We start from the raw sequence: 23,821 nt of genomic DNA on the forward strand, positions 1-23,821 counted from the left end.
GACTCAGCGTCTTTGGTCTGTCATTGAGGCAGCCATTTTCCCACGAAGGCTCACAAGATCTCTCCCCAGTGCACTGCAGGAACCAATTACCTTTCTTTGATAAGCGCATGCCTTTCCTTTCAGTTAACGGCCTGTTCTAGGGATGATTTCTTTCTTTTATTGTTCTGATTGTGCAACCTCTCATGTCAGGATGCTCGCTGTGGAAACAGGAATTCTACACGTCTGTGGTTGGTCTGCATGTTTGTCCATTTAGCTTTAAAGACATCGCTGTTTAAATATAATTATTCTGGAAAACTGAGCCTATAATCTTGGCTGAGATTTACATACATAAAAACATGGTGAGCATTGTGTGTTTGGGCACAGCAACTACATCAGGCCTTTCATTATTCGGACTACTGTTTTCAGATGTTTGTACTGATGTTGCCATCTGCTGGACAAAGTAGAATTAACACAATGTCTGCAAACTGCCAGTTAATAGTGGAGCCGATGTTGCATGAAGGTTTTTACACAGTCCTAAAAAGCTGTTTCAGATACTGGAACCTCTTTCAAATGCAGTCTGCTCCTTTTATTGGAAAACTAGAACATATATTAAAAACTTTTTCAGCTACATTTATGTTAAAGAATGCTAGGTTTTAGAAATACTAAAAATTAGGTGGCATCTAGAAATAATTATTCGTTGGCACAATTGTTTTCATCAAGGCAGCAGATTATCCATTTGAGTAAGTCGTATGTACTCTGTGTACAAGATATAAGTCAATTTATACATACTTGTTAAGGCAGGGAGTTTATTACAATTACCAGTGTGTCATGTTGTTTTTAGACAAATATATGTTCAACAATGTGTGAGCAGCATTTTACTGGTCAAGGTGCAGCTACTTTAATTAGTTTATATTTTGTTAATGAGTTTAATGATTACCACCCTGAGGGTCTGGCCCCCCCGTAACATAAATCTGGGGCATTGAAAGATGATTGAGAGGAAAGAATAAGAAAACTAAAGAAATTGGGTTACATATTTGTTTTTTTCTTTGGCCATCAAACAGCCAGTTTAAATGAAACCATCTAAGAAGTTTAGAGGGAAAATCTCTCTTTATTGAAATCACCAATAATTCATACAAAAGAACACATATTTTGAGAAGTTGGGAACGACCTTCAATGACTTGTATTTTATAGGCTTATTTGAATATGAAAAGGAACCACGAGCTATAGTTGTCACATAAATGAAGTGGATGCAAAGCAAATAAAAAACGGTTAGCCAAAGAAAAAGACACACTGGTGTTACAGTTAGAGTCATGTTTATTTACATCAGAATCCTGAACGAGGAAGGAAAGAAGGGGAGAGGGCAGAGGGAACGGGTTAGAAGGAGACAACGTGTTTTAGATCAAGCGCTTCAGGATTCATTTTTCACTACACAGTTCTTAATTTATTTATTCACCATTTTTCTATACAGAATCCATTCAGCTGTAATATCAATGCACCAACAGAGCTGGAGACCTCTGCTGGAGGGGAGAAGAGGTGGAAAGAAAAAAAAAAAAAAAAAAAAAAGGAATTCATTTTCTATAAAAAGAACCAAAACATTTTTGTTGCCATCACCATGATCGTCATCAATTATTTATGTATGTACAGATACACACACACACACACACATATATATATATATATATATATATATATATATATGTGTGTATACATACAAATATATGTGTGTGTGTATATATATATATATATATATATATATATATATATATATATATACACATACAAATATATATGTGTGTGTATATATATATATATATATATATATATATATATATATATATACATACATATATACACATACATACACACACATAATTATGTATATAAATCTATATATTTTCTTTCCAAGTCCATGAAGAGGTGAAGGCGCCTTGTTGTTCCATGATGTCCGAGTTTAGGCCACTGCACTGAGCGGCAGGCCGGGTGTCCCAACCTGACAGCACTCAGGTCATAATATTTAGCCTTTGTGAATCAGTCACAGGAGGTCAGAGCTGACCAATTACAGTCTTTCTGACATGCAGCCTTTGTCCCGCCCACTCACGCTGCTCTTTGTAGGCGACTCATAGGTCCAGTGCCTCGTGTCGGCCAGCAGACTCAAAACTGCAGCAGCCCCTTCGATGCAGTCTGAAAAATTATACACTGTACACTTAACATGCACGGCCAGATAGCATAGAAAAGTAAAAAACAAAAAAGCCAGCAAACTGCATCGTCCGTACATCTCTCCGACTTCCCGCTGTGCAATAACTCACACTTTTTCCAGTATACATTAGATATTAACTGACAAGGACCATTAAAAAAAAAAAAGAAAAGAAAAAAAAAGACTGCCAGGGACCAAGTGGTGACAGTAAAAACATCCTATGGGTGAACTTTTATTTCCTATTTCGATTTCTGAAGGGCATGACACACACACACACACACACACACACACACACACACACACACACACACACACACACACACACACACACACACACACACACACACACACACACACACACACACACACACACACACACACACACACACACACACACACACACACACACACGAAGTTCAGATGACATGTGCTGTTGTGCTGTTCCACTGACTTCTCTAATGTCAAAACGTATACAAACTGATCAGATATCACCATGCTCAGACATTTATAATGTCTAAAATTATGGCCATAAATACATGTACATTGAGGATGTGCACAAGAGAAATTACCCAGCATGATGTATGATGTGGTTTCATGATGAAAAGTAACATATCATACCTTAAAATGAATTCAACATTCATTTATTAGAAAAAAAAAAACACTGTTTACATTTCCACCTGTCCGAAGAAAGACTGATAAAAACAAAATTGCCCCCTGTTGAGTTTTCTGTAACTTTTTACAAGTTAGACACAAACTGCTTCCATTAGACATGTCATGTGTTTATGACACTGTTTGATCCAACACACGAGACACTAGAGCAGGAAACTAGCTTTTTTTTTATCAACCAGCCGCCGGTGCAGATGTATTTTTTCCTTCCCAAAGATCCATCAGCTACGTTTCTATCACACAAGCCAACAAACTTTAGAAAACAACCTCTAAGTGATGGATGCTCACCAGTTGACTCGACAAAACCGGCAGCCAAAATTTACCAAACTTCAGCTGTTGGCTGGCATCAGTTTCCCACCCCATTCAACATGCTCCCGAACACAAATACAAACTCAAGTTACCGCAAATACACATATATACAAATAGAAGTGGCCCCTAAAATGCTGGGGGCAGCTTAACAATTTATAATGCATTTCTGTATATGCCAAGAATAAAACTTTTCTAAATAAAATACATAGTTATCTGTGAGGGCGGGGAATGGGGACAGCAGATGAACAGAGAGGAGGAGGGTGGGGCTCGTAGGGAGTGTCGGAGGGCGGGAGCCATCGTGGTGGGACGAAGGGACAGATGAAGAAAGCGGGGGGAGGAAGAGGGAGTCGGATGGAGGGGGAAGACTCTTCTTCTTTACTGTGGCGCTGCTCCCGAGCACTGTCCTGTGCCACTGCAACACTCCGCCTCTTCTCAGTTTGTTTAAATCATTCTATAATAATAATAATAATAATAATAATAATGACCACAAGAATGCTAAAAAAAAACACATATAAACCCCAGCCATGTCTCACAACCCTAAGTCCACAAAAAGGGGGGAGGCCTGGCCCTCGAGTTCATCTGAGTCAGTGACAAACAGAGATGCGGAGAAAATTAAAGGAACCGGGAAAGAAGGAAAACGCAGCGAGAAGAGGCCTGACGAATGGAACGAGCCTCGGGAGGGAAGTGGCAAATGAGACTAACTATAGAGCAGAGAAAAGGGAAAAAGGAGAGAGAGAGGGAGGAGGGGGGGGGGCAAACACAGCGTAGGCAGGATGTGCTATAATGAAGAGGAAATAAACAGAAAAGAGGAAGTGGCGATGAAACGGGGAGGATGTAGGGACCAACAATGAATCGTGTTGGGGCGTTGTGATCCACACACTGGTGTCCTTCTGAGGGTTTTCACAGAAGATTGGCGGAAAGCATGAACAAGTGATGACAACATGGCCTCACTGTGAGTGCGCCCTCTCTTCTTCCCTCTAATTAAGGTAAAGGATCAGCAGTCCTCCCCGCACTGGTCGTTTATCCCAGGGTGCATCATACCTCCAGGAAGCGGGAGCTGCTGGTCTTGGTGTGGAAGGGCTCGGACCACATGCGCCGCAAATCCCCCTGTAAACACAAGTTTGGACACGAGTCGTAGATCAAAAGTGTCCTGATGCATCCTCACTGACCAGCCTAGAAAACGTCTGTTTAACCTTTTATCGAAGTAAAAATAACAAGCTCTCTCTCATTTGTGCTCCTGTGAACAGGTTCCTTCATTTCTACCCTGAACTTTCAAAGAATTCTCAGATGAAAAGGCTGAGTTGTGAGACCGCGAAGGTTAGAGGACTATCATAAGCAGAGGTGGGGTGTTAACCTGATAATTCATCTGCTGTTTTAAATTTCACAATCAAGATTACAGCCACTTCACTAAATTAAACATGTTCACAAATTCAGAGTAAAACACGATGCCCTTTAACAGGATGTTGCCATTCATAGAACAGACTGGTATGTTTGAATGACATAATTTCAGTCAGAAATGTAAATAAAATACGCAGCACTGTGGAAACATTGCAAAGAAAATCCAACAGTTATATTTATTGCCTTCTCTGTCCTGGCAAGGAACACAAACTGCGACTGCTTGACATTGATCTCTCCATCTCTGACCCGTACCTTCAGGTAGGCCATAGTGAGCAGAGGCAGCAGGGTGAAGGGCACCAGGTAGAGCAGCGCTGGCTGAGCAGCACGATGGATCCTGGAGGCCACAGTGGCAGTCAGCAGACCTGAAGACAGAGTCGCATCATCATCAATCACATTTTTTAAGTATAAAAAGAAAGATTATACTTCAAAATGTGTTTTTGGAAAGCACCAACATAAAGGCTCCCAAACACCTAAAACGATCAGCTCTAAACATACCAAACACTGTCACAATAAAACCTGCGACCTTTCACATCCATCCGTCCATCGATTGCGTTTCTTACCCACAAAGTATCCGATGAGAGTGCAGTGGAAATAGGAGACGCGCTGCATGCGTCCAGACAAAGGGACTTCCCCATTTGCTTGCTTCTTATAGTTGTCATAGCGCAGGACGAAGCATAACAGCAGCCCCGGCATCACAATGTCTCCTATCCCCAGCATCGAGAAGTGACTTCCTGTGGAGCTGCACGGAGAGGAAAAAGATGTAGAAAAACATTTGGGATGGCAAAATACAGAAACACTAGAAACTTGGTTCAAAGTAAGAACATGACACAATAAGATGTGTATGATTTGTATATCATTATTCCCTTCTGTACGCAAATGTAGATTCTGAACCAAATCTGAACCAAAGCTCTACAGCTACGCTAGCAGCGGAGTTCTAACGACAGCAGAAAATAAAAAGCGCTGGATTGTTCTCTCCGCATGGTTCCACCAGTCTTACCTGGGAAAGACCAGTTTTCCAGGTAGGGAGAGACGGGGGACGTCGCGGCCCATCCCTGGCCCCAAGTGGAGCTTCCGGGACAGAACATCTATGGGATTTTCAGCAGGTTGGGTGGCAACTTTAACCATCACATTACTATTAAAGATGTAAGCCGAGAAGAACACCTGGGGGGAGAGAGAGGAGGAATTTAGCCACTCATGTCGACACGTTCTCATCTTACTTTTCCAGGGGCCAATGATGTCTCATTAATTATTTTGTCAAACATACTGTCATAAAACACAAAAGCATTACATTTATGATCTTATGAAGACGAGCAAGAAAACACCCGTTTTTGAGAAGATGTCGGCAGTTTGGTATTTGAATAACTTTATTAATTGATCAATATATTTTGCTATTATTAGTTTCAGCTCTAGTTTATGCAGCTGTTGTATCGCCTGAATACCTGATTTATATCTTAAATATTGATTAAATATCTTAAATCAGACTCAATCGCTGCTTCAACTTCTCAAAGCAGGTGGAGATAATTTATCTAATGTTTGACAATGACAATGTTTATTATTTGTTTTATCCTTTATAACAAGTACTGGCAGCAACTATTTAAACAAAGGTATAATTATGTGAATAGATCAGATAATACAAGCAGCAAGGTGCTCATAGTTTCCCTCAGATTAAGAGCGTAACTGATTTCTTTGTTCAGTGGTTTAATGACATTATAGGGGAAAAAAAACTACCTTTGCAGTTTATCAACAACTCAAACAAAGAAACAGAAAAAGCATGACTTTCCACCTTTGTTAATGACTAACCCACTGATGCACATCCTCAGAATAAAACCCCCATCTATGATAGCGGTTCCTCTTGACGTTGGTGCCACCTTAGCTGCTAAGTGGCCATTGCCTTTGTGTCTTGTGCCGAGTGCAGGCGCATATCCAAATCCAAAATAGGGACAGTGCCAGATATGGCTAATAAATCAAACCTCAATCTACCAATGCCAGAAAAAGACAGCTAGACATAAATGTTTTATAATTTCTCAGAGGAAGTTGTGATGATCATCCTAATTATGGCTTATAACATGCTCGCCCTTCTCTTCATAATTTATCTTCTTCCTTTACGTTCATGAAGGTTGAATTTTGCAGAAAGCTCTCTCGTATTAGTTCAGCCATGGGGATAATCACTGCATCAACACTAACTACCCACTTCTTTTTGTGGCTAGAACATGTCAAATGAGTCACTTCCTAAGCAGCACGTAATCAAGCTGGCAAGAAGGTATTGGCTCATGTATGTTTAAACAAAATTGTGCTGATATAAGTATTATCAATATAAGCTGAATCATTACTATTTTGTTTTAGGTTCGACAGAAAGTTATTACATGTAGACATACTTTTAATGATTGTGTATGTCAGCTGTGAAAGGGGTGAAGGTTTGGATGGGAGCATGACTTACCCAAAATACATCATAAATGAGCAGTCCTGACAGCAGCAGGCAAGACACCTTCAGACTGGGAAGCCGCACGAAGGCTATCATGGCCACACACAAGCCCATGGCTAAAGCTGCACAGAGGAAAAACACAACACGTTTTAAATGAGCTGAAATAGTAACAAGGGCACTGATTCTAGCAAGTTTATTTAGGAAACATTAATTACTGTGCACACAGGCCTAATTAATTAGTCAGACCATTCTGATGAAATTCATGTCTTAATTCACTTTTGGGTGCACATGGATTGATCTGAGACACAAGATGGTGTTAAGGTGACGCATGGGAGCATGAAAGGGTTTTCATGCATGAAGCGTTTAAAGTCATCTAAAGTAAATGGTTACTCCTGGCTGCATTTCACATGTTAAAAGAAGTGTGTAGAGTGGCATGTATTTACTATAGCAGGTGTAATGGTGACAGGAACCCACAGGGGCACTGTAACATTATTTCTGGTTATAATGCAGGAACACACAGTATATCATGCTTGGAAGTTTTTGTTTTTTTCTTCATTTTTTTTAAATGAAGCTTTGGATGTTTATTGTCATTGCATATATTTCTTATTGTAATCATATAAACATAGTTTATGTTGTTACGATTATGTTAGATGCTAGACAGGAGCGTTTATACAGGAGCGTGCCTCCCTTAATGTATAGCAAGTAGGAGAACAAGTATTTTGATCAGAGGTGAAATGTTATATTATAAGAAGTTAAAAGCTCACACATACGAATTGAAGCAGAATTGTGTGTGAGATAAAAACATGTTATGAATTCTTGACATTTTTCTGATAAATGTTGACTTTTGGACTTGACAACACTCGTTGTCATTGGAAATGTTTGGATCACATGATACAAATAGTATACAATTAATAATATCATTGACCCCTGATGTTTATCTGCAACTGTGCAGAAACACTGGGTTAAAAACTAAAGAAAAGAAGAAGCTGTGTAGCACTCAAATATGTCAATTCTATGAATGACGCTTCGAAGCGCAAGTACAGCCCTAAAAGGTTGTTTCAAACAATTTTGTAATCAGATTTTGATTCTTCAGGATCGTTTTCCAATTCAAATGGTTTGATCTTTGCAAGTCCTGTTTAAAATTACCGAAGTCAACTGGGTCAAATAAATGAACTTTTACTTCACAAGATCACAACTTCGAAACGTCAGACAGCTTAAATGCCAGTTAGCAGCTGACTAACAGTGTTAGCATGCATCACACTGAAAGGAGCCTTAAAAATAGTGCTGCGAAAAAATTCATATTGTATTAGTCATGATGTTTCAAGTTCCTTCTTCAACTGAAGATGAGAAACTGCATTTTGTCCAGACTCAAAGCCTCTAACGAAGATTGAGATGGCTCCCTACATACTTCAAATCATAATCATCTAATAATTGAGAATGCAATTAATGTGAACCACAAACAACCCTGCAGTTCAGAGCAATGTGACTAATCTTTGGATTCTCCACAACCTGCTGCAGAAATATGTTTTTGGGGAACCATGAATAAAATAAAATAAAACATTCTGATGGGAATTGAATTCTGGTGGATGGCAACACTGGCAAAAGAGTCACGACGCACCATCCATGAGGAGCCAGTGTCCAGTCAGCACCCAGATGAGCACCAACAATACGGAGAAGGAGAAGGAGAGGAGCTCAGCCAGAGTGAAACGCCCACAGCAGCCAAAGGAAATCCTGCAATAAGACAAATAAGAGACACTCTAAAATCATACAGAACCAAGATAAGAAGACACCAGAAAGGTAAGGAGAGACGGGTGGACGGGACATCGATGGGATTTTCAGCGTAAGAAAATGTGCAGGCAAACATTTACAGGCCGATTACTTTCATACGTGCGTAGTATTTGCATACTTAACGATGAGCCGAGAACAACTATCTCTTCAAGTGAGGCAGTGGAGAGAGTGAGACCGTACAATGTTCGTAATTCTTAAAAAGGATTCATCCAGTAGTTTATGGATACTTGTCCGCGAGCTAATGATGGCTGAACTGTTATTGTCGTAGCTTAACAGCGAACGTGCAGAAGTTGTTCTTCTTCTTGAGTTTCTGTTTGGTGACCGAACAGCTTCAGGTGCATTACCACCTCCTGGCCAACTGGAGTGGTGCCGACTCTGATTGGCATGTAGCCAGAGACAAAGGGCTCAGTGTACATTCAATGACGAGGGGACGGAGATGAGTAAATAATAAATGTGCAAAACACAGTCTGAGCAGCATTTATTTATGAACATATTAAGATACACAAAATAACAACAACCTCAGCACTAAGTAGAAAAGGGTTTTTAATAATAATAATAATAATAATGCATTTTATTTATAAAGCCCTTTTCATTCAAAAAGAATCTCAGAGTTTTGGGTTGGAGGTTGGGTTATTACTGATTCTGAAACGCAGACAAACGGTTTAGTGAAACGAGAACGAATGATCTTTGGTTATTGAGCGGCTGGGTTGTGTTGTTGGGGATTCCTTGTGCTTTAGATGACCTGAGACCGGGTATTACAAATGTTTTGTATGCCGTAAGTTAAACAAATAACTGACATTGGCTAATTGACTTCCCACTTGCTCCCAGTGGTTTCAGTTGTAATTGACAGGAAGTTGATTTAGGCTGAAGCACAGACTTTTCCAAATATTGGTTTGAGCTTGTTTGAGCGACAACAGACGAGATTTAAAGACACACAGAATTGACATGCTTTCCTTACTTGTTCTGTGGGGAGCAGGGTCTGGTCAGATACTGGCACATTGGCAACAAGAGGAATGCAAATGCAATTGTTGCAAGAACTGAGGAGGAGAAGAACAAATCACAGCGGTGAAACCAAAGGCCGAGCGCAACTCGACTGCTCAGCCCAGTCGTTTTCTGTCAGTTTCATGGGACAGCTAACGGTCTTTACAGTTTCAATGCTGCCCTAGTGTCTAACTACTGAACAGAAACATGAAGCCGTATTAAAGTATTTATACTGCTGTTTTGTGTTATGAGCGGTACTCACCTGCAGTGCAGATTGTGAAGACGACCTGTACCGAGTCGAAGAAGAAGAACATGACTAGCAGAGACACCGAGGCTCCTATGGGCAGGAACAGGGCCTGTGTGGAGTCTATAGTCTGAATACCTGCAACACAAAACAAACTGATAAGTGATCACTTGTAAATTCAAAGAAAATAATTTATGTGGCAAAATATAAAAGATACAGACACTCACTGTTGTTGGTGCCATTGTTGAAACCCGTTGTCGTAGGATTACCGTCTTTATCCTTCTCCTGGTTCTCACAATCCATGTTTAATGATCTGCAGGAGGGAGGGAAAGAGAGAAAGTGTGTTAAACATACATATTGTACGGTGAATTAATTAGTTAAGGTTATGAGTTAATTAAGGGTGAAATGTTGAAAAGATGGCTACACTTTGCAGAGTTGGAGGCCCAAAAACTTAAGCTGAACTGTGGCTCTACTACGAAACCTGAATGTGTCACGTCAACATATTTCCATTTCCTTGCTTTTTTTCCCCTATTAATATCTGACATCAACAGTCCAGAACAGTCATACCAATAGTTGTACAAATCAAGGGCCATGGCTTTATATACGTACAAAAATGTAAGTTATTTGTTTACTCTCAATGCATATTCCCATCTTTCAGGGATTTTACTGAAGACGTTTTGACATGAAATTAATGAAGGCTGAATTGTATTTAGCTGCTTCAGTTTCAGGGTCCTGGCATCGTGCATGCTGGCTCACTGTAAAGGCTCACAATTGTTGTGAATGTGAGCTAAGTTTCGACTGGATGTGACTTCTTCTGTGTGACTAAAGGATAAAGTTCAAAGGTCAAGGTCACTCTGACCTCACATCCATCCTATTCTCCTGATAGGCTGGGAAAACATTGCGCACATTTCTTGAAATTCCGCACGTACGTCCACTTGCACTCAAGATTGAACTGATTATAATTTGGTGTCAAAGGCACCTTTGTATGTTTTTGCACATAACGTATGAATTGATTTGCTAATCCTGACTTAATATCACACAAATGTCTAATAGGATAAAATGATGAAGTGAAAATGATGACGTTTGAGAGTATGGGTCCTTGCTCGTGTGCAAAGAAGACATCATTGTTGGCAGCTGAAGATTGTTTATTTAGAGACACTCACCTGAAGCTGCCATAGACGATAAGAAGGATGGAGATGAGGAAGGTGGACACCTGGCTGGAGTCAACTAGGGAGTACGCCCTAAAGAGGACAGAGAGAACAATACTAAAGTTATGAAACTGGTCAAGTAAACACCACCATCACCTTCAGTGTAATACTGGAGACAAAAGTACACACTGGTTTTGCTGTAAATGTAAATGTATAGTAAATCAAGTTTATTTATTGACATTCCATTCATTAACTGAACAAAACATTGATTCATTTTCTACTTAAGTCACTTTCTTCAACATCAGATGAACAGCAAAATAGAAAATACAAGTAAACTTGACACGAATGGTATTGTGAAAGGACTGTGAGACTTAAAGCCCTCGCTAATCCGCTGCTTCCTCTTTTTGTTAGTCCGAACTGGAATCTTTTACACACGGCATGTGGATCGAAACCAGTTGGCTGACAGCTAACTGGATATTGATGATTAGAATGATCAGAGTTTTGACTCTTTTTTTAATTTATTTGGACCATATTGATGATTCATTGTGAGCTCAGGTGAGTGAAACCACAGGTCTTGTTTGAGTTCAGTCCCCATTTGATGCAATCAGACTTCCTGTTGCATACATTTCATAAAGATAAACATTGATCATTCATGACAATGCACCTACATTTCAACTGTGGAACACCAGAAAAATGGAGCCCTAAATAAAGTAAGTCAAGTTATTACATGGGGCTACATTCAGAATGGAGACCTGATTCAAGCCAAATCCACTTGATCTTGGTTTATGAAAGAAAACCATGTGAGTGTGAAAAGCTGGTCAGAGAAATCTAACCTTGGAATAGTTTAACTGTACTTAAATATACATGTACCCCTTCCTCCTTGAATAAGGGTGGTTTTCCAGCTACTTTATAATGAATTCAAAACCATGGTTGCAGTTATCTCCATATCTTCTTTTTATATCATAAATAAGAAAAATGGAGACTAGCATGCCAACGATAATCTTAGTCAATGATTCCAGATGCTGCACTTGGACAATCTCACATCAGCTTTAGCAATTTTACAACCTCTACTTTGAATCTGTGCAGGTACACGAGTCACATTAACCCCTTCAAAGCAGCCAGAAAAAGCTTTTCCAACCACCAAAACTGGTGCGTGTGGAAAATGGTTAATCAGGAATTAAGATTAAGTACAGTAAGCATTTAACAATATATACAATGGCCAACGGACCTGTGCCTTCTGTATATGGGGAACTGGGTCGAACCGGCTCAGTTTAAGTGTTCAACAATAATCACCGTCGTCAAAATTATAAAACTAGTGGCTACAAGAGCACACAACACATTGATACCGCCCGCTTTGAGAAGATGCTGTGTTGCATAGAGCCGAAGGTATTCTATTCCCCTGATATCAGTGTGCTTAAAATAAGAATTGCAAATTGTTGGGAAATGGGAAAAAAAACGATGAAACGGCGATCGATTCCTAAAACCAATAAGGAAAATGTGACCGATATGGTTCTCGGCACTTTGGAAATTCTCTACAAAGAAGGGGGGTGGGTCTCTTCTTGCAACAACAATATTGTCTTCTGAATTTTAATTGGGCCTTTTGATGTAATTTGGGAGCATATGACTGATAGTTGAAAAAAATAAGCTTTGGTTGAAAAAATTAACATTGAAAGACATGTAATTCAAACCGTTTGACAATAGCATAGAAGAATAGAAGACGGTCTACTTTTTTAATACTGCAAGAAGAAATCAATTTAGATAGATACATAGCACTACAAGTAAGAGTAAAAATAGGCTTTTTTTTATTTTGGAGTGAACTGTCCAATTAAGCTCAATTACCTCCGAATACAATAGTGCATCCAGCTTGGGACAGGGGTCGCTTTGCCTATTAATGGTGGAGATTAATGTGTAATGGTCCACTTATATTAAATTGTATTTTTGTGTAGGATTCTCGTCCTTCATTCAGCTTCATTGTTCAACTCCTGCGTGCCTACACCCAATAATTCTGCTTACGGATATAGTCTAGTGTAGTTAAATTAAACTATTTGTCAAACTATTGTCTTAATATAATAACTGTGGATGGCATGCATGTAACCATAGTCAATGCACAGCTCAAAATACCTCTTCAATTTACTTGAAACGGTTCACTTTGTTCATTTAACAAGTTCTTAATTAAATGAGAAAATATTTTGTATTTGTCAAGTATTTAATTCACAAAACAGTAAACAAATAGGCTTCACTATGTGGTTATTTCAAATAGACTATTTAATTACCAGGAACATGCTATATTGTGATATGTATCATTATTGAGATATGCAAATACTCATGTTGGGATAGAATATTTTGCCTGGTCCCATTATACTCATTTAAAGTGTCATTGTCCTATTTCAGTCAGTGTGGGTAATTAGTTTGGTAATATGTGTAATAATTCTACAACATGATCATGCACTTCTGATAGCATTAATACCAGCTAGTTAAGAATAAGGGTCTGTCTGTCCTGAATGTTAGTGGTGCTATACCAAAGGCTTTTCCTTTACACCATTTCTCTTTACAGCCATCTGAAGGCAGAGATTGTTTGGGTTTAAAACTAAAACTTTAAAGACAATTCCCATCCCAGACAACAACAAGTTTCCCAGGATTCCCTATAACCGTCAGTGCGGGAGAGCTCTGTGATTAACGGGGGTAAACGTAATGAATGTGATTGGCCATGATTGTAACGGCCTCTAATGCACCAGCCTAAAATGTGCTCTTACTGATCCCAGGTGTGCCAAGCGAGCCTGGCCATGAAATTACTCGACACCTAGCGGTAGTCTAATCAGTTTCAAGTTTTTCAGCACATTTATATGCGTGTGCATGTAAGCTGTCGCACGTATGTATATACTTATCTAGGGTGCAGGAATGGAAATAGCTTGAGTGCCACGGTCTGTGCCTGAGAGTTGGAAGCCCTGGAAACAAAAGTGTTGCACAGCAACGACAAGCGCGTATATATTGAGGAAGTGGATCTGATGATCGAACGCAGACGTAAAGACGTTACACCAGTGGAAACATTGTTTATTCAAGCATATTCATTTTGAAGGAGCAATGGCCAATGGGCACACTCGAACACTTGTCTAACCAATGGTGAAACTCTATCATTCACTGAGTGAGTCAGTCAGCAACAGACACACGTGTTTATAGAGCTGGCCTCGCCTTGCTGCCATCCAGCCAAACATAATCTGAATTCCTCTTGACTTACATCATCCCCTTGCAATCTGTTATTGTGTATTGTGTGAAAGACTAGACCAAATGAACAGAAACTGATGAAGGACATCATAATGCAAGTCCTTGTCCAAGGGATGCTGTTAAAAATAAGTATCCCTTCAGAATGAAGATGGTGGCATCTTTGTTCTGGTCCAGGAGAGACAAAGTGTACTTTCTAGATGAATATGGCTTTAAAACTTCCTATTTATACAGCCTACATACACACACATATGTTAATCAGTCAAATAAACAGATTTTCCGAGCTTTCCGAAACAAGAGGTTGTAAACATTACATGTCTAATTAATCCTAAAATGATATTATTCCCAAGTGTAATCAGGCTTGTAGCTTGCAGGCTGATGCTGCATTTAAGCACCAAACTGTTCCCATGTCAATGATCTGGGGCCTTGACGTAGCGTGGACTTGACATGCAACCTCATAATGCAGGCCTTTTCTGGGGGCAAAGACAAGGCTGGCATTGTGAAGTGGCTTCACGCGAGAGGTGCAGATTTGACCCCCATGCTGACCTGCCTGTCTCCTGTCAAACTCTCTGGCCATGTGTGAGGAATGCAGTCTGGAGTTAAAAAACCAACCAGTGACCCCTAATAATGTTATCCCCATGTTAGCTCCCCCCAAATGTCATCATGGTCCTAAAAAGCACCAATGCATCAAACGCTGAAATATATTAGCCATCAGCAGATCCACATGGCTGGCTAAAGCACTGATAACCTTCTATTTTTGGAATAAACAATCATTGGCTGAGTCTGAAATTGTAATTTTATTCAAGTGTCTTAATTCAGTATTGTGCCCAAAAAATGAATCGATCGGTCACCAACCGATCGGTTCGATCGGTGGTGTTTGTAAAGCCTGATTAAAAGAACGGATCAGATGATGCAAAACAAACAAGACAATTGTTCTAGAGTTGTGTCTTTAAAGACTTTTTTTTTTTTTTTCCTGTTCAAGGCGGGAATGTTGCGCCGTAATTCCTCCTGGCTGTTCTGTATAAACAGTACGGCCACCGAATGGGGAGAACGGGGGGGGCATTGTTCTAATCCGGCACCGTAGGAAGTCACAGGGCCGAATCGCCTTCTGGGTAAAAGGGAGAGCCGGCGTTGCGGGTCTCCACGCACACGCAGATACTACATTTATGTAGTGTTACACATTGTGTTACACAATACGTCGGCATGCTATCTAAAAGCACAAGTAAGGAAGCGTTATGCTGGCATTGTATGGTCCAGTGTAAAAAAGCAAAGCGGGTGTAATGATGAGGGGTCTTCTTTATAGTAGAATGACAGGATCTTTGTATAAAAGGGACTTGAGAGAGAGAGAGAGAGAGAGAGAGAGAGAGAGAGAGAGGAATATGCCTGACAATAAATGAACAGTTGTCAATTCATGATACTTTCGCATCATTTAATTGTACTACATCCTGTACCATGTTTTTAAGAATAGCTAAATAAATAATGCCTCACATTGAATACAATACAAGGCTTCAAATAGATCCAATGATCTGTGTTTCAAGTGATTGTCCCCAAAGATCATGATCACTATAAAACAACCCCCATTTCCATAATAATCATAATATAACTGGGGCCAAGATATATTACATTTTCTAACAATCCCAAATTGCTATGCATCACATTTTATACAAAGTGTCCTTGTACAACACTACACAAGACATATCAGCCAACATTGGCTTGCAGATATATTGTATTGATGAATGTTGGCCGATAACAAGTCATTGTTATTACTAAATAGTGTCACAATTACATAGTTTGTCCTTCACACAGCAACACAAATATTTTTCAATCGTAAAATCTTACACTCCCTAGAAACTCCAGACTAATTTGAGGGCTCCTTAACAGATTTCAGAAGCTCTCACATCTGTAAGGTGCATATACATTCTGTATAGTTTGGGCTACACAAGTGACTGTTCCTGCTCACTATATAATAAATAATTTAGTATTTATTATATCAAGAATAATAAATGAAAGAAAGAGAGCCAAAGCTACACACTGGGTGCAAAGTGGCAGAGGGAAAGTCTTTTTAAATCATAATGAAAGATGCAGCGCACAGGAAAACCACATTAGCAAAAAGGAACAACAGTCACAAGTTGAGGCCGGCCATCTCTGACTGAATGAGCTTAACAGGATATTTGTTACACTACGAGATAAAGTTCTAAAAAAAAAAGATGGAAATGCACAAAATACCTACACAAGGAAAAGTACAACAAGCATATAGAAAACCTTGGTTATGCACAGCATCATGGTCTGTAACACATTGTGTTACACATTACGTCGCCGTGCATGAGTGAATGCGTTTTGGTTTGGTCAGTAAAAGTTACTTCATTTAGATACTATGCGAACAAGTTAATAAAAGGGCACTATTTGTCACGTGTAGATTTTGTACACATATTGTACAATATTGCATTTGCAAATGTGCCATTTTCTGCTGGCATACAGTGAATACTATTTCAGTTATGAGTATCGATGAGCTGCACTACTAGTTTCCTTTCATGTACTGACCGAGACAACAGCCCTGGCACAACAAGACTCTGTGCTCTAAATCGTTTTTCATTCTGGTGCGTATGTGACGCAGGAATTCACAGGTTTCATTGTGATGCTGAGGGGGGGAAAAAGCAAGAATCTCCCCTCTCCTTTCATTCATTCAGTCGTACAGGAATGACTACAGGGTGTTTAGCAGCTGAGGGGTAAACATGTAGTTCACTGTGGAAAAGGGACACTGGGACAACACTGCATCATGGCCTGGTCTTGTTTTATCCAATACAGGCCTCTACGAAATGACTAATAAACACACTCGGCAGCACAATTTACAGATTCAACATATACAACAAGGTCGTTATACCCCAAATAAAGCCGAACCAAACACTAAACCATGCGTGCGTTTCATTTTTGTAAGTACTAAACTACACAGGTTAAATGTTTTGCCAACAATTTAGCCTTAAGCATTAAGGCAGTGATTGAGAAACTGGCCTTGTGCTTCTACACACAGACCCTAATGATGTCACTGCCTCACTGTCAACACAGCCAGCAGATAGACAGCTAGTTTAATCTACCACAGACCTAATTCATATTCTAGCATCGAACTGGTTCGTCTGAATTCTGCGCACAGCAGCCTGTAGAACATGGGTGAGATAGATGAATGGAACATTTAAAAACAAAATACAATCCCGGACTGTTGAGGGCTGGATGGCAGCCCAAAGTGCCATAAGACGTCCTTGTTCACTGACAGACTAGGTTTTCAATAACACAATTCCAATACCGTCCTCCATCAAGCCAGTTGCATGCATGACCATTAAGGGTCACCAGGCCACAATGAAGACTTTTACAAATGCTGCCCCGTGAGGCATGGATTTAAAAATAATAATAATATCTTACTCAGTTCTCACCAGATTATACGCATGGAGAAACAAAGTGAAAGATTCTGCATATATATTGACTCAACATGCACTATTATACACTCAGTGAATACAGTTTACAGTAGCCACTGGTTGAAGTGGCCGCTGGACCTCCTACAGGGAATTAACATTTATCTGCCTCCACTTACTCATCCAATTATGGATATAATGGGTTACATCCTTCAGGTACAATAATGTAATTTGTGATCAACAATGACCTATTTGCCTCTATAAAAATAAGTACACCTCCCCCGCATTGCTGCTCTGGTATGTGTTACACCATACTGTGGCATTTTCCCCTCGTTTGAATGAGTGTTGATAAGGTCTCAACATAGAAATGAATAGAAAAGAATGACAATGGCATGTGGGGGGTTGGGCAAGTATTCCCTGCATAATGATGGATCACGACAATTTAGGGCGAATATACATCTATATTAGCTGCAGGTCAAACATTTCAAGACTGGAGGACCAGATTTAATTATTTTATTTTCAGAACATTTTCAGGCTCAAGATGCATCAGACTGCATGTCAAAATCAAAACTATTTAGAGTTTCAAATTCTGACGGCTAATCTTAAGTGAAATTTCTGTTCAAGGTGCAGGCAACAGGTGTTCAGTAACAAAGCAATGGGTGCTCTTAGCCGAACACAGCAGCATTAGTTGTGTCAATATAGTTAAAATATACTGTCGAGAGAGACTTAAAGTGAGGATGTGACAGTGCTTGCTGCCATTTGTCTTTTTTGCTGTACCACATATTCTCATTGACAAAGACTACAGACGCTCATTTACACTAGATATTTCTGTTAATTACATGTAAAGACATAGTCGAAAGTGAATGTGCTGAAGTCAATATGTTCACGTTCAACATCACTTCCTTTGTTTAAAAGTCAGAGCTTGAACTAGATTGTACCGTGCCGAGTCTAAATAATAGGATTACGGGATAAGATCTCAATAACCATGTTTCTTGAAGAAGGATATTTCTATCATTCATGAATAAAAAGGCAATGGTTTCAGTTATGATAGCATGTTTATATTATTGGATATCAATAATAAACAAGATTGACAAACCTTTCTAAAAATCTGTGTGATAATACTTTCTGGACAATATCCAGTATGTTTGGATTTACACTAAGGAAGAACCTCTACAGATGGGGATGACACCAAGTTATGGTTTGTAAGTATTCTGAGGTAATAACAGTAATGACTAATGTCAGGCAGCAAAAAACACAAACAATCTCTCTCTAAAACTCCCCATCTCTAATACAAGGCTGTGTGGAATTCCAGATGAAGAAAAACTATTGTTGTTGATGGCAAATATATTGACACATTCGCGAATAACCTTGCACTTGCAAAAACCCAGATTAGCTTGTAAAACATTTTTGCAAGACAGTAAAAACAAGATGCAGGGATGAGTTTGGCATGTAATATGCTCGGCTTCTGCTTATGATACTAAAAAGTAAGGATCACATGTGTTAATGTACATCAAAGGATGTTCTCCACACATGGACAGCAAAGCGTACAAATCATTCGTCCGTACAATCCACAAAATTCACTGACACACAAGTGCTAAAACAATCAATGTATCAATTCGCTGATAAACAATCAACCATGCATGCCCTTTATAAAATTAAAATAAAACTGCTTGTTAAACCTTCTTCTTGTGAGTATTCATCATTATTTTTGACATGTTCTTGACCAACATTAGAACTATATTCAGCTAAGATTAATCTACATCATTTGTGGGAAACACAAATTTAGAGGCAGAAATTAACTTTCAGTTGTTCATACTAGAGACTTCAGATGGAAGTGTGGGCAGAGGGGTTTCACTATATGATGGTTTTTTCTCCTTTGGTCTCATGAGTGAGAAAAAAAGATGATGCCTTCGTTTACCAATGTGTAAGAAAGAAGTGTTGTCTGCTACTTTACCAACAAACATGTTGCATCAGGAAAGCAAAGCCACAATTGGGCAAAAACAATTGCTGCAGCAAAAGTTGTTAATGAAATGTTCAGACATAATGGCTTACTACTCAAGATAATTTCTTCTTTCACCTTTCAAATAACTAGATTAAAAGCGGTCATGTGATTGCACCAACAAGTGCAAGACTGATCAATGTTTCCCAGATAGAAATACAAAGAGTGGCATACTGCATTAGTCATTTGCCTTGATGGACAAGTTTAATCAAACACTATAAGATAATTGCATAGGTCCGCTCTTACTTACTCATACAACACATGGTACCTGACATGCTGCACAACTGAAAATGAGGAAGCGAAAGGAGGAGAAAACAACTCCATTAACAAATAGCTGTACCAGTGTGACGATAACATAAAGCCACCTAGTGATGGTTTGGCAAGCTGCAACAAAGTTACTTGCAGCCATAAAGGCTGTTGAACATGTTATCAAACTACAGTTGGCAAGTTCTCAAAAAAAGATACCTACAAAACCAGGTGTACAAAAACAGGTGTGACTGTGGTTTACTTCTGGGCAAGTCATCCAGGCAGGCGATTGATAAATATAAAACGTGCACACGGAATGTGCAAATTCTGCAAAGCACAGCATTCAATTCAAACATCTGCACAAGCAACATCATTAAGTCTTTATCTTCGAAAACCTGCTTTAGCCAAGTATCACTCATACAACAAATTATATTGTTTGTGCCCATGATCGCTTAATGTAATGGTTTCAAAAATGCATTTTTTTTTTTTTATGCTCGTAAAGCAGAACTTAAGTGAGCAGTACATCACAACTTCCTGGATGTTTGTACCTTTTCTGCTTCCAAGTGGATGGGAGCATGGGGATGCATTCAATGGCTTAAGATGTAAGTAACATTTTCAAAGGACTTATGTTTGCTGAGGATATAAAACTGCCACCTGTTCATTTAAAAACAGGAAAAATAAAGCAGAACATCATGTAACTTTAGGTTGGTTTACCTCACTGATGTTGGTAAAAGACCACCTACTGATCAGGTAATACGGAAGTGGTGAAGTTAGATGCAACAGCATTAACATTTTTTTACCACACCAAATGCTGTGTTTCAAGGGTTTTACACTCCTGCATACTGATAGATATGAGAATGATAACATTTGAAAATGTGCAGTTTTGCAGTCTTGAAGGAACATAATTCAAGACGGGGAGCATTTCCGTTGGCTCCCAACATGGCAACGCTGGAGTCGGTGGCTCGTAGCTAACTGTCCCAACAGCACTACCACAAAAGTGCTGACAGAGCTAACAGTGTTTACCTGAGGGGGAACCTGAGGGTGGGTACTACACTTTTACAACGACTATGTCGGTCGGGACGGCGTAATAAGCTGTAACCGCCAAACGAGAGCAGTGGGAAGCTAGTGGGGCACGCTCACGTGGGTCAACAAACAAAAGGAAAAAGAAGCAAGGATAACACACGCAGAGTGAGAGTGACTCAGGTAGACATTACCCCACTATATCTTCACATAGCAATAGTTGTTTGTTGCTATATTAATGCACCGAATGTCACACATTGTTCCTTCAAATATACATACTCGCTCACAACCGAATAACTTTGAAATAAATGTAACTTAAGGACGTAAGTAAATAATGCAACCGATTATGTGACACTGCATCTTGACATAAAGTGCAAAAAGTTGGGCAATCATTTTACCACATTCACTGACTTTGCAGGCTGCAGTGGTAAAAGCAAGTGTGACTTATCGATTTGGTAGCACAGCAAAAACTAAATTGAAGCATGAATATAAGCTTCAGCTGTTTTGCCACCTTTAATCATCGCTCAAGGTTCATATACATTTTAACAAATACATTTTACGAAGACTTTCCCATTGCCGTTGAGGCTAAGTTTAATGCCCATACATTCTCTGAAACGTCTGTGAAAAAAAAGAACAACATGTCGTAGTCCCACACAGAGAACAACGTAACATCTAATGCTCTACCCAAACATTTATGTATTAGTTCAACCAGTATAAATTTTTCTCAGTGGATCTTAACGGAAGCACAGACACTCTATTATACAGGTCTTTTAAAGTCAATGTCCATGACTTTTCCAAAAATGTTGGATTCATTTATTTTTATTTTTTTGAAAATTCAGCAAGCAATGTCCACAAAAGTGCAGCTTTATGACAGGATTGTTATGAAAACTAGCCAGTCAAAAAATATAAAAGTCACAATGTTAACCTCAATAGCAGAAACAGCTTTGGTTACCGGATCTGAAACTAATACAAATTTAAAAAAAAGGTATAACATTTAATTGAAGACTTGAAATAACACTGGTATTTCCAGGAAATAATCACAATGACATTAAACGACATTTCGGTAAAACCCATAAGATCAAAACACAGCATTTATGTGGACCTCCACCATTCAATGAACCTCGCCTGCTACTGGATACATAAGACGATGCTGCTCTAAGCGTTGTGCCAACATTTAACCCGTGTTGCTGGGATCAAACACGCATCATTTATCCCATTTTATTAACTAGGCCTCACTAAAGTCAGGACATATTAATTCATGGGGTAACGCATTTCAGTGATCACTTCATCTCCGTCTGGCTTCCTTTCATCCATTCCTCACCAAGCATTCAAATTAAACCTTCACCTTGTTTCAAGTCGGTGCACCTCATATTTCTGTACATATCATTTGTATCGGGTGTCACAAATGCCAACCTCACGCTCAAAACTGGCATTTGTTGGACACGACTGCGATGCCAGTGAGCTAGCTTAGCTCCACGGCGGAACCTTTGTTATTGTGTGCAGTGGATCGACGACGAATGCTAGCCATCCAAAATTGGCTAACGCCAATCCGCTGTGCAATACTCGGCTTGACGCCGGCATGCGGTGTCATTACACTGACGACGTTAGCCAACTGGTCCTTCACTGACTGGTGAATATGCTTATCAAGCAGTTAGCTAGGCAGCTAGCTCACAATATAAGTGGAGCTAGCTTAGCATAGCGTCAGCTGGTGAAGCTGATTAGCCGCAGCTAGCTAACCAGTTAGCCGTTAGCAACATCACAGCTGCAGGGGGGAAATGGGATTAGTGACATTGTACACGCCGCACGGTGATAAATGCACCAGAAGGAGTTTGTGTGAAGAGCATTTCCGTGAATTGTGAGAAATACAGTGTATTGGTTTAGTGACCTATATCGCGTAGCGGCGGCGGCTAACGCACGGTAGCTACTAACGGTACTACTAATCGGTAGCGCGGTGCCTGTGCGCACTCACCAGGATGAGTAGCCCTGCTCCGCCATATCGCCGAAAACAGTGGGTTCCGCGACTGTGGCTAACACAGATTCAGGTCCCGGTGACAACCCGATGGGACCTCGGAGAGGTTTTCTGCGTATCCTTTCACAATCCAACGTCCTAGCAGTTACTTTTAGGTGACAACATGACGATACATCCCGGCAGGCAGCTAGCAGTCACTAGCTGGATATCTTGCAAATTGAAATGGGAATGATGGTTTGCTATCGTTAGGTGGACAAGACAAAGCACCCCGAGAAAAAAAAACAACCACTGATGTTATTTTCGTCAGTTTCGCGAATGTCCTGTGGTCACCCCAGCCGTGAAGGCTTGGTCTCCAACGATGCTACACCCAGTGTAAATCCATATTCAGCATGATGTATCCAGAATAAATTCAGATATTCCTCAAGTCTGCACCCCTTGCTGTTATGGGAGACGTTCAGCTTTGTTTTCTATGGCGAGTCACGGGAACGCGCAAAATCGCCCTGCTGTAGAGCTACACAAGTAGGACGTGCACTGAAACGCTTTTGCACACTGGAAACGCTGGCAATGGTTTCCCTTCAGCTGGCAGCATTGCAGCTTATTATATACACCTACAACTGAAGCCGCGAGCATTAAAACGATTAGAACATTAAATTCATGGTTATAAATATTTAAATTATTGCCGAATAATTTGATCATAAACGTGATTTTGGATTACTGACAAAATACTGACTGACGGACAGCTCCTCTGTATTATACTGATTTAAATAACTAGAGAAAAGGGTAACATAAAACCCGTTTTGTGAACAAATTACATGTGTTTATATATAAGGTATAT

The 23,821-nt window shown here is 39.7% G+C and overlaps 1 protein-coding gene and 1 long non-coding RNA gene across 3 annotated transcripts; one reads left to right on the forward strand and one right to left on the reverse strand.

Moving 5' to 3' along the window:
• Positions 1–2,798: 2,798 nt before the first annotated feature.
• sppl3 (signal peptide peptidase 3) lies at positions 2,799–23,535 on the reverse strand. 2 transcript variants are annotated; one of them, XM_034547462.1, is made up of 11 exons: positions 22,987–23,535; positions 11,145–11,222; positions 10,209–10,294; positions 10,000–10,119; positions 9,715–9,793; positions 8,587–8,699; positions 6,984–7,090; positions 5,544–5,707; positions 5,107–5,285; positions 4,799–4,908; positions 2,799–4,255 (listed from the first exon to the last, which is right to left on the reverse strand). In XM_034547462.1, exons 1-11 carry the CDS (start codon positions 23,010–23,012, stop codon positions 4,184–4,186), a joined length of 1,134 nt encoding a protein of 377 aa, XP_034403353.1. In that variant the 5' UTR covers positions 23,013–23,535; the 3' UTR covers positions 2,799–4,183. The 2 variants fall into 2 exon arrangements, with proteins under 2 accessions (XP_034403353.1, XP_034403352.1); XM_034547461.1 differs by having other exon boundaries at positions 10,203–10,294.
• On the forward strand, positions 3,991–4,883 carry LOC117740843. The gene is made up of 3 exons (XR_004610646.1): positions 3,991–4,100; positions 4,396–4,489; positions 4,805–4,883. It is a non-coding gene; the product is annotated as an uncharacterized LOC117740843 (long non-coding RNA).
• Positions 23,536–23,821: the final 286 nt, after the last annotated feature.

The sequence above is a fragment of the Cyclopterus lumpus genome, chromosome 12, assembly GCF_009769545.1.
Source record: "Cyclopterus lumpus isolate fCycLum1 chromosome 12, fCycLum1.pri, whole genome shotgun sequence".
Classification (NCBI taxonomy): domain Eukaryota; kingdom Metazoa; phylum Chordata; class Actinopteri; order Perciformes; family Cyclopteridae; genus Cyclopterus; species Cyclopterus lumpus.

Bases quoted from the DNA above. Each gene is read 5' to 3' on its own strand.
- sppl3 (XM_034547461.1), bottom strand. From the start codon at position 23,012: ATGGCGGAGCAGGGCTACTCATCCTG. The intron at 8,700-9,714 runs GTAAGGAAAGCA...GTCTTATTGCAG, and splicing joins CCCTGCTCCCCACAGAACAA to GATTTCCTTTGGCTGCTGTG. The intron at 5,708-6,983 runs GTAAGTCATGCT...CTCTCCCCCCAG, and splicing joins TCATTTATGATGTATTTTGG to GTGTTCTTCTCGGCTTACAT.